At 40.0% G+C, this 12,212-nt stretch overlaps 1 protein-coding gene across 1 annotated transcript in view; it reads right to left on the bottom strand.

The window, feature by feature from the left end:
• Positions 1-5,225: 5,225 nt before the first annotated feature.
• The window catches only part of LOC309406125 (von Willebrand factor D and EGF domain-containing protein-like), a gene marked incomplete at its 3' end in the record, with an annotated part of 194,780 nt that continues 187,793 nt past the window's right edge, over positions 5,226-12,212 (bottom strand). Inside the window, exon 29 of the mRNA XM_082001163.1 lies at positions 5,226-5,378. Within this exon, the coding sequence (XP_081857289.1) occupies positions 5,226-5,378 (153 nt within the window). The remainder of the gene's footprint in view (positions 5,379-12,212) is intronic.

The following is a 12,212-nucleotide window of genomic DNA, read 5'->3' as shown; positions in this document are numbered from 1 at the left end:
GAAGGACCTCTTCTTCCCTGCATTCTTCTGGCACACATTCTATTCATGCCAGGGCTCTTGTTTGCTGGTTACCTCATGGCAGCTCACATATTGGTAAATGATAATTTGGACAATCTCAAAAAATTTATTCCAGGCTACAGATGTTAGTTGTTTTGTTGGAAGACTATCAAAAATAGCGGGGAAGAGAACTGCCGCCAGACTGGATTATCACGTGCCAAGAATGCATTTTCACTCATAGCAAAACTCAAAGTCAGATAAAAATCAAGATTCTGCTTCATATGTGGTCTAAAGGCAAGGGGATTCATAGGTGTTCCGTTCATGAGGCGTGGTGCGTCACCAAGACACGTACGATCCAAACACAGTGATGGTGAAGCATGCGTGAGGAAGTAGAGGAATGCAGGGAGGAAGACGTGTTCATAACTGGCCTGGTTCACCACTAATCCTTACGTCTGTTATCTAGACAGAGAAGAAAGAGGCCTCTTTCTTCTGGCCTGGTGCTTCTGGAGGTGCTGCTGCAGTAGGTAGTGATGAGACATGCCGAGAGGACTGGTGGACCATAAGGGATTTATTGTCCATTAATTCTTATCAGGAGGTTATCCTTTTAAAGGAAAGATTTTCAAAACAAAGCAAGCTCTTTATACATCTTAATAATGGAGGTTATTGAAGTATAGAACATTTTAATGCCTTTCCTGAAGGACTATGGTAAATTCCTGGCAGATATAGGATTAAAATTGATGTTTTCTCTCCCCTAGTCCTAAACTCAGTCTTCCACAATCCTAACACAGTATTTCTGAGCCAGCCCTGTGGAAACGGGAGACCGGCAGGGTCTTCCAAGGTGGTATGTACTGTTAACTCAATCCTACAATGTGTTCTGCTCCCTCCTATGGTAAACGAGACCTAGCCATGTATATTGGGAAACGGAAGAAATCGGAATGGGTGCTAATCTAAAAAAAAAAAAAAGCAGCGAAAAACCTGGCAGGAGAACAACTTATATGTCAATAAACTGACCGCTTTCTGTCCCTTCGTGTAAGCAAGATGTTGTCAGAAGACTACTACTGCATAAAAATCTCTTTATAGAAGGCCAGGTAGAAGAATGCATCACACTGAAAAGAATATTTCCCAAGAGGTATCTTCCTTCAGCTGAGCCTTGAGCCTGATCTCTCAAAAACAAATAAACACTCAGCTACATGGAATATTACTTAGCTTGTTGCATAAGAAGGCTGAAAAGATGTTATTGGCAAAGTTAGTGGAGGCAGTAAGAAGGAAATTAATATAATAGCTGGAAAGTTATCATAGTTTATGGAAAGCCCATTTTTAACCTTAAGGGGCTTGTTCATAATTTTTACTGCTTTCCCCAGAATGGCTGGAGAATGTGTCATAACCTACATTTTTTTTAAAGTGCAGTAGCTGTAGTGTATTTTCATAATCTGTTTATCTTTAAAAAAGCCTTAGACTTCATAATAAAATTAAACAACCTTAGTAAAGTTTAGTTACATTTGTTTATTTATTTATCTGAGGTCAGAACATTTATATTAAAATCAGAGAGTCATCATCAGGTGGTGTACATTAATAATGGACAGCGAAGCAGATTTCATAATGCTTTTAACACATTTTTGCCTGAATTGTTTGTCATAAGCCCGTACCTGTGTTTCATGTGTGTCTGTTCTGTATGTTAAACACATACACAGTTTCAGAATTGAGTGATATATATTTAAGTCCTATATGATAATGGACAGAGAGTTACAGAAAGGGAGAAATTGAACATTATGCATTTTATTGGAGCTTTGTGAAGTTGCAGACTTCAATTTGCTACAAACCAGTGGAGCTAAACCAATGTTCACAAAGATGGGAAATTTTAGAGAACTAAACCTATAGCTTTTTTCCTCCTGCTTCTTGCTGTCTTAGAGGTTAAAACTCTGTAATACTTTGTGCTAACAGTAAGCTTTATTAGACGGACTTTGCAGTATTTCAGACTATTACTGCATTATATTGTTTTATTTTAGGGTTGATGCTAGATGCCAGCTTCCCAGCGAAGAAGACATTAGGCAGAAAACCACACTAAGCTAAAATAAACTCAAGGTTTATTGATAGCTTTCCTTCAGCCCAGGTAGAAAGCAAGTGAGCTAACCACTTTATTAAGTTAAAAGATGTATTACAGTAGAATTAAAAAATGACATACCTGTCTGTCATTCATTTGAAACAGAATAAAATTATGAGAAAAAATAAACAATAATAATTTTTGGTAGGCCACCACCTGAAATACCAGATATTTAGACCACTCTCCCTAACATTAAATTCTTGCTTTTAAACTTGAAAGCAGTGGTTTCATACAGATCAACTTTGCATTTATTAATGATAAAAATTGTAAAATAGATTGTACAACCTAGAATAAATGATTTAGAAATAAAAGGAAGTATTTTAATGTGACTGTAATCAGTAAATTGAACAATTATTCATTATAGTGACTTGCATGACATGCAAGATAAATACTGAATGTTATTCTACCACGTTAACGGTGACAATAGTATTTACCGTCAATATAATCTTTTACTTTTAAAAGAATAAGGTTGTCCAACTATTAGAAAATAATCAGATTTTAAGTATCATAGCTCTAGAAATTAAATTAAATAAATTTTCTATCTGTCTATTTAGTTTAACTGTTTTCTTTCACATAACATAATAGATGAAGTTCAGTTAATGAAAATGGTGTGCTGATCTGGTAAAATGCCACCTCACTTTTAAAGCTTTTCTTGCTTGTAAATTGAATTTTTAAGGGGAAAAACTTCTATCAAGTATCCCAAAAAACTGTACTTGTGATATAATGTGATAGAACGTAGTCAAGACAGTGGAAGGTCTCTTAAGGGATGTTAGCAGGTAACAAGCCCTGCTTGTGTGGAGCCGACAGCTGCACTTAAAATTCAAAAGATTAGCAGATAATACTTCATTATTCTGTTCTGATTTTCATAACTCTACATTTTATTTATGTATTTTTAAGTAAAGCCTGCAAGCACGGAAGCTTGCGATGTTCCTCACCTCTTCCTTATTTACTTATTTATCTACATCTCACTCTCGTCCCCTAGCATCTCCAGTAGAGGTTATTTCCACAATCTTTTCTCATCCTGCAGGCAGAGTTAGTACCATTTTTTTTAGCTATCAGAATTTAACCAGGGAAGGCGCCTGAGTGAAGAAAAGGCAATCTGCTCTCTGCTCAGAGGTGAGAAATGCCAGATTTCTGGCAGACTACGTGCAATCTGACTCTGGCCCCTTCCTATGTCCATATAGCGCACCAGCTGAAGCCGTGATCCTATGGAAAAGTGTGTTCTTGTAATTAAAGCCCATATCACTCCATTTATGAGGGTTTTGTAAGGGTTAAAGGATGAGTATCAGTCTGACATTACCTGACACTGACAGCTTGACATAGAAACTTTTAAAAGCTAAATGGCCTGTTTTTAGGAGAAAAGCAAACTGTAAGCATTGTCTCAGTAGGTGTTACAGACTATTGCACTTGCCATCCTGACTCTCCCGTTGCCATTGCACAAGCAGATACTTTATCTGACAGCCCCGGGGTGTGAGACCTCTTCCCTGGCATCCACAGTGTCTTTGTGGACGTGGCTTTGGCCAGTCTGGACAAGCCGGGGAGAAAATAACGCTCGTCAGGTTATTCCCGCAATGAAGAGGGGTCTGAGCGGTGCTCTTGCATGATGCTATGGGCCACCCCACATCGCAACACTTGGCAGGCATAGTTTGCCCATCCAGCTCCTGCAGCTGTGTCCCGGGAGCTTGAGGGGTTCCAGCATTTTGGGAAGCTGGAGACAAACCTAAAGACATTTCAGCTCCTGCAAGCCCCGATCCCGGCGGGTGAGGGCCCATAGGGTGCAGCGAGGCGTTCCTCTGCCTGCTCCCCCTAAGCGCATCAGACGTTTCTGATTAGACCTCCAGTAGAGTCACGTTAGCACAAACCAGGGTTTCCATGGAAAATAATGTCCTGCAGCCAAATTAAGTTGTGCTGCAACGACTTAATGAACCCACGTTACTGAATGCTCCCTGCTTGGTTCTGTTGCCTCAGCATGCATACTGCTGTATGGAAACACCAACAAAATGGGCTGCTTTGCTCAAAATAAGGCTCGACAGTTTTAAAAATGTCAATGTTGGGTAGGATAGCAAAAAATTCCCAATGCGGCTCATCAACAGCTGGGTTCTGTGTGAACCTTTCTGTCCACGGCGCTCGCTACCCATGAAAATGAGACTACTCAGTCTCTTCATAAATATCCAATGAACTATAATGTCATCAATCTTCCTAAAAATGAAATATTAAACACTGTAAATGGTATTTGACCTCTATTATGGTGTCTGAAGGATTAAAAATGCTCTGATTTCGAGCAGCGTGCTGTCCCATATGTCCCACGCCTGTGCTGCGTGTTGGCGGTTTGAGCCCGTGGCAGGGGACGCCCGGAAAGAGGGCAGCCTGAGCGAGCGCTGCCTTTCCTCCAGCACTCTTCTGTGCTTTCGGCTGTGTTTTAGAAATTGTGTTGGAAATATGGAAAATGTGCTACTGTGACGTCTCCAGACATTATCAACAATATGGTATCAAACTGCATTCCGGCGGCTTCGCTTTCAGTTTTTCAGAGATAATGTTTTTGCATGACTGTTTTTAAAATCTATACTTGCAGTCCGCTTCCAAGCACTGATAACATATGTTTCAAAACAAGGATGAATTTGCCATAGAGAACTGCCATATTTTTCTTTAACAGCCAATAAATAATGTTTTGTGTTGCTGAATGAGTGAAGCAGAACTGGTGCCCTAAGTTATTTCAGAACATAAGATTATTGTGGACTAATATGTCTGTTCTCATTTCTATCACAATATCCATCATATTTCCATTTTGAAATCAAAGGTAAGGAGCAAAGAATATCATCTGGCTCTAGGGCTTTGATTTACGATGGGATCTGCTCAAAGAAAGGAAGGGAAAAAGGAGCAGCAGGTGAATGAGAGAGGATTTTGTCTCTATATGTATGTAGCCTGGTTACTAACAAGGAAATTAATAATAGTCAACATGAATTTATTAAGAAAAAGTCAAGTCAAACCAATCCTTTTCTGCAGATAGTGGTACTTGTCTTAACTTAATTGCCTTTTGCAACTGTGTCAGAACATTTTTATAAGTAAGCTGAGGAAACCTGGTCCAGGTGCGTTTGCTGTGGGGAGGGAAGGGAGCGAAGCTGGGGAGTTATCGATGGTTCACAGTGTCTGTGTGGACACATTTTGCCAGTGAGGCTCCACTGGGTCTGCTGTTTGGTGACAGCCTGGTTTTGCTAGTGACCGGGGTGGTAGCACAGAGATCTGCCTCCGAAATCTGCCGGTAATACACAGCTGCAGTGGACTGGAAGGTAGGGTTAGGATTCAAAATGAGTTTAATAAATGGAGCAGTTGTCTGAAAAAATAGGATGCTGTTCCACCACGGAAAGACAACATATCGCACTCAGCAGGAATAATTAGCAGCCTGAGTACCAGCTGGGTAGATGGCTTTTTTGTAAAAAAGCATATAGAGGATTGTAGTGGATCACAGACAAAATATGAGTCAATAGTGTCCTGCTACAGAGAAATCAAAAAGCATCCAGCGATACATAAAGTATTGCCTTAGTACCAATGCTGCTGGCACCAAAAGGCCTCAGCTTTGTCCCTGCACTCAGACAGGGGAACTGGACCCCAAGGAAAGGTCTTGACCATTACAGAAGTGCAGAGAGCAGTGAGGGTGACCAGCAATGTGAAAACAGGACGGGGAGTAAAGAGTGGGAGAAGCAGAGCCTAAAGTAGAGAAGATACGGTAGGTCTGAAAATGACCGAGAAAGGCTAGTGCAAGCTGAAAGACTTTTCTGATATAATGTCTCACTTGGTTATGAAGGGTTGGTAAACTCCAGTTTTAACTGTTAATCCCTTCTTCAGCTCAAAACCAGACTTTTACCTATTCTCTGCTGATACGAACAGTGTATGAAAGGGAGGAGATAGGAATTGAAGTGTATTTAGTGATAATAAAAATATTAAAAAAAAATGAAACGAGTCATTTTGCCCATATACCATGTAAGGCATTACATTTTAAAATCACATATTGGCTGGAAAATTTATTTAATTTCTCTAATTTTGAAGATGGAGTATGTAGTAGAATAATTCTTTTTCTTTTCCTTCTTTATTTTGATCCGTTCCAAGTTTTGGTGCTCTGAGCTGGTGTATTTTCTTCACTAGAAATTGTTTACATGATTGGAAAGATAAAATGTATATATTTCCATTGTCTCGGTGTAATTTTATAAAATAATGATAAAACATGCATTAATATTTAAGTAATTTTTGGAAAATCTAAAGACCAAGCTTGATCTGATTGTGTCTCTTTGAGATATGCATTATTTTACCTATAAATTGCTAATTAAAAAGTAAGTGCATTCTGCCCAATAAATGTCCAGTTGGATTTGTGTTCTCCAGTAGTTACTTCTATCAAAGAGAAGTAAACAACCATTTTATAATTTTTAATGGAAATATATTATTTAATAATGTTTTAGCTTTTGTCTTTGATAACTCTTGCTGTAATTTTATTAACATAAGGCAATCTCTGCTTAGTTTGTATGGCATATTCAATAATGACACTATGCATTTCAATAAAAATACACTGAGTGCTGGCTTCAAGTCCCAATGCCTACTAGACATCTTTCTAATTTGCAATTAATTTCTTTTTTTTTTTTGTTTTGCTATTACAGACTGATAAATCCACTGCCTAGAGCTCAGTTGCAAGCTCTTCTTTTCTCCAAACTTTAATTCTGTGGCTTTGATAAAAAAATATAACCTTTTGAAATCAAGGAAATTCTCTTTTGTGAGGGTTCGCTTGCTTGCGGGTTCGCTTAAGCTCCTGATTTGGAGCCCAAGGAGGAAAGGCAGGTCATTTTTAGGTGGGTCAACTGATGAGCACCGAACGTTTGCTTGACTTGATACACCTTGGCTACGGGATATATGGGCAAGAACATCTGTAACCGAAACTCCAGCATGGATAAGGTGGTGTTGAAAAGTATGTGGAAGGGCTATAGGGAGCTGCAGGACAGCGAGGAGCTGGAAGGACTTTTGGCCTGGCTTCAGTAGGGCAGACAACGCGTACGCTGCTGTGTACAGCTGTGCAGCCGGAGGGGATTCTGCTTTCCTTCAGGCACCTTTCTTTCTGTGTATAAGGGCTGTGAGACTATTTGATCTTGAGGAAGCTTGAGCTCAAGATTATACAGAAAACTTCCTGAACTCCTGCTTAATTTCTTTTGCTGTTCTTTAATTTTTTTCCCCCCACATTTCTTTTAGTAGTTTTGTACAAACTTTGCTCAGATAAGAGCTACTTCAGCAGCGTGCTACGAATCTGTGAGCACACCTAACTTGCATAAAATTGAGTGTATTGCAGGTGTCCTCTCTTAACTAGGAAAATTTAAAGCTACTGACTACAAATCCAAGCATGAAATGATCCAAAGTGGAACTCTGTATCTCATGTGGCTTTTTCTCCTTCATCTAAATTATAGTGCCTCAAGTATACAGATGCATCTTGCTGTGCCCTTGCACCCAAGGACAGGACTTAGCTTACAGCGTCTAGGTTAAACACTCTCCAGCGCTCTCAGGCAGTAACAGATTACAGTACTGTAGTTGTCAGTACAGTATTAAAATTGCAGATTAAGTTTTCTTTTCATGGACACAAAATGCCACACAAACATTAGAAACAGTTTGTAGTGCCAGGCTGCTGGCACAAAACTTTCCTCTTTACGCACAGGGACAGTTTCTCACACGTCTATGGAATGTTTATTGGTTCTCAGATAGCTCATTAACTGGGGTAAGTGGACAAGTGCATTTAGGTTCATATTATAACTAAATTGTTAAAATGGGTTTAAAATAGCTTCAACTTTGCTTTCTGAAGTTTATTTCAGTTGAACTGTGAACTAAACGGTGGCAGCGTGGCCTTGGAAACACTTGCATTGATTTTGATTTGAGTTTTAGCTTGCCCTTGTGGTGCCCTGTGACCTTAAAACAAGTCACGTAGTCTTTGAAAGAGTTAAGACTTTTGAGTAGTGTTTAATATTACTTATTTGATATAGTTGGCTCTTTTTTTAAATATAGCAAGACCAAACTAAAGTCAGTGTCTTTGGAAAGGAAAGATGGCGTTATTGTAAGACATTGGAGTGGGACTTCAGAGATTTGTATTCAGCTCTTGGCCCTAAGGTTGTGTAGAAATAGGCTTGGTCTGGCTTGGTAGAACCAGCTGCTAGGAAGACCACAGCATTCAGAACGCTGCGTGAGCACAGCCTCTGCTGCTTCTGCTCTCCTCTTGGCCTCACTGGGAAATTGCTGCTCTTCCTCCTGCCCACTCGGGCTGAGGAGGCCTCCTCATCTGTCAGCTCACTGCCATTGGCAGAAGCATCTTGTCAGACCTGCGGAAGGTCCTTTGCCTTGTTACATCTAATTTCTTCATTTCACAGGTGTGCTTCATTTGCCCAGTTCTTGTGTATAGATTGTAAGAAACTGTGTATTCGTATAATACACAGCTCAGGACTCGGACTTTGAAAACATGGGTTCAAGTCCCTGTTCAAATCCCATCACTTTCTGTTGTGATGACTGGCCTGTTACAGCTCAGTAGAAAATCCATTTTCCTTATTCCAGTACCACCACCTTTGTGAATAGTTCCAGGAGTGTTTGAGGTGGTAGAACAACTTAACATCCCCTCGAGGCTCTTTCCAATACTAGTTTATTTTTGTGTTGAAACCTTGGTTTATACAAGTGCAGTTCTCTTCTGCCTAACCAGTAACATTTCCAAAAGTAAAGGCATGAACAGTAGATCCGTGTACTTCCTACAAAACCATGTGTTTAGCATCTGCAGATCGATTATATCAAGTTAACGCATTGGGTTTGAGTTTGATTCTCTCAATTATTTAAGAACACAACAGGTACTATGGTTATGCAGATTTTATAAGCATTTCCACTGATAGATTCCCTTGGTTTAAGACCAGCATATATGCAGCCTGTTCATGATCAGTGTTTTAATCTTTTAAAGAGATTTCATAGACTCATAGAATACCAGGCTGGAAGGGACCTCAAGGATCATCTGGTCCAACCTTTCTTGGCAAAAGCATGGTCTAGGCAAGATGGCCCAGCACCTTATCCAACTGAATCTTAAAAGTGTCCAGTGTCGGGGAATCCATCACTTCCCTGGGGAGATTATTCCAACGGCTGATAGTTCACATTGTGAAAGATTTTCTTCTTGTGTCCAACTGGAATCTCCCAGGAGTAACGTGTATCCATTATCCCTGGTCTTTTCCATGCAACTCCTTTTTAAAAAGGAGTCTCCATCTTCTTTGTAGTCACCCTTTAAATACTCTTCACATGTAAACATTTTCCTGTTTAAACTGTAATCCACTGCATAGGTCTATTATAATTTCCTATTATTTTATCTAAATATTCTTTATCTTTATTTTTTAATCCAAGCAGTGTCTAGTGTGATAACTACTAATTTAGATCCTATCCGCCCCACTCCCCCAGCTCCTTTCTACTGCTATAGAAACCTGCTGTAACCTTGCTCAGATTCTTTTCTGTTGTTTTTTTTCTCCCCCCCCGCCCCCAACCTTATGACTCAAAAATTCACTCTTGGCTCTTGCTACCTTGAGCCTGGCTTTCTTTTCTTTATTTTGAATTTATTCCTCTCCTCCTATTCTGCTTTTTAAGGAAAGGAAAATCAATGTTCTGGGCTTACTTTGCGATATCTATATATCCTTATGTCAGTATTAATCTCTGTGCTTTTGCCTCTTTCAGATACTGCCCTATTTATTACATTGTTTTATTTTTACAATAGCCTGAACCTTGCATAATTTCAATAACTGATGGTTTTCCATCTTGATCGTCCTAGCTACAGCCTTTAAAACAATTCTCTTTAGCTCATTCTTATGTCTTGGTTTGTATCTCTATTCTCAGGTGCTTCCAAGCAGAAGTTGCAAAAATAGTTCTTGTTATGTAGAAAGAAATAGAAAATAAAGCCAGGTTTGAATTTCATTTTGTGTGTGAATAGTGCAGGAAATCTCTGCTGTTTCTTCATGTCACTTGCCTTCATGAACCTCCAGTCTTCAGTAATTTGGTCTTGTAAAGTGATGGCAGGTCGTAACTGTCGAGGGGAAAATGATTGCTTGGTTTATAAGGGCATAAGCTTTTAAAAGTGTTTTAATAGCAGGAGAGAGATTTTTAAATGGTCTCTGTATTAAAGGGCAAATGAATGTATAAGGTTGATAGTGGCTTGTGGTATTAAACAGGTAGGAAGCTTCAATCTGTGCCCATTGAAATTTTTTTTCAGTACCCCAGGATTAGTTAAAACATGAACTAAACAGGCTTGATGACCACAAAGGCTTGGATGTTCTTTCTCTGACATGCATGTTAGTAACAAACTCTTTGTGGATTATCAGAAGCTTGGCGCAGGGTGTAGGGAAGGCATGCAGCTTTTGAATAGGGTAATCTAGTTTTGCTACACTCTTATAACAAATCTGTCTTACACCTGACACAGGCTCTGACAGCACTAACAATCTAATAAATCAGTCATGGTAATGCATGCCGAACGCTGCCTCGGGGAGAAGAAGAAAGGAAAAAGGCGCAGGGGGGGCTTAAGAGCAGACCAGGAGTATGTTTCTTTCTTCCAGTGGCTCTAAGGCAAACTGATTAAAAGCCTCTGTATTCTCTCAGTAAACTTATCACAAGTTTTTCCTATCTTCCTGTTACAGTACAAATGCCAACGAGTTACATGTCTAGATCGAAATTACTTCTAAACAGGGGGAAAAAAAGCCTTAACCAGGTGTCAAAGAAATCGGCTGGGAAATTGGCTGGTCCCATCAGGAACACTATCATGACAGAGTAAAATTTCAAGAGTAAAGTTAGTACAAAATTTTTTGACAAAATGATGATCATTTGGGTAAAAGTTCTTTCTGGTTCAGACTGAGAATTTGCCTAGTTAGGGTTTTTCTTTCAGAAGCACTTTTTCATTTTTTTTCAGGGTTTTTTTTTCATTTTTAATTAGAGGGGCTTCTCCAAGCCAGGTTAGCTGCAAAGTTTGGGAGGTGTTGGGTTATCTATCAAATGGGAAAGTAGTAACAGAACTGGCTCTGGCACCGAAGAGAGAGAGAAGGAAGTAGCTCTTTCAACTCTGAAGAACTCAACTAACGTGTCTAATTTGGAGCTGAGTTGCCCGTGACTCAAGCAGAGGTAGAAAAGAAGGGCATCTCTGGATGATTTGTGTCTTAGTTTAGGAGCACAGAGGCAGAGCATGTCCTCTTGGATCAGGGAGGCAGGCACTGAGAGAAGACAGGCATGGGCTGTGCCGCAGGAGCCTGACTTCACCTCTGCAGGAGGAACTCCTGCATGATCGCTTACCCACCTCTGCTCACAGTGCGGGGCTTGGAGCTCACATAAATAAACCGCACAGTGCATCCCTGTGTTCCTCTTCCTGGGGGAAACCGGCTCATGGCAAGTCTCCCAAATGTCAGCTGATGCAAACAGGGAGCAATATAGAGAAGAGAGTAACATCTGTCTGCATCCTGTAAGGCTGAGACCTTCTTCCTTTCCAAACCTGCCTTGCGGGTGCCCAGGGATCGATCCAGAGCCCCCCTTCTCAAGCACAACAAAAACTTATTCTGAATAATGAACGTTTATTTTGGATGTGGCAGCTCCTCCTCGGAGCTCCTGAGTACGAATTAGTTTGCCAAAGTTTAAATGGTAATCTTAGAGGTACATATTGTTATGCATACCATGTGTATTCTGCTATGTCCTGCTCCTTCTCCAACTGATAGTAATGTTAAAAAATTAATTAAGCATAAAGATTTAATATTAGGCCCACAGAGCATGTAATGCTCTACAGCTTTGTAGTTAAATAATTTAAAGTGAAAATAAGTTTATGCATAATTCTATGTGTGTTTATGTATATGGAGTATTGTAAAGTCTTTTTTATTTGGGATGTGATATATGAGTCGGCAGACCCTCTCAATATGTCGTCAGCTTGAATCGAGCCCCGAAATGTACTCATTCCAATCCATCATCTGCTGTTTTGTCAGTGTCCTGTGCAGAACAGGGTTTTCTGGAAGGAAGGCTGGGTGATAAATACACAGAGAGGCCAGACCGTGCTTCTCTCCCCTGTGGGTGATCTCCCTAGGGCAGGATTAGCGGCTGCCGCCGT

This window comes from Phaethon aethereus (assembly GCF_964289735.1).
Source record: "Phaethon aethereus genome assembly, chromosome: 6".
NCBI lineage: Eukaryota > Metazoa > Chordata > Aves > Phaethontiformes > Phaethontidae > Phaethon > Phaethon aethereus.
Note: the sequence above shows the minus strand (reverse complement) of the source record. Positions and strands in the feature narration are given on the sequence as shown.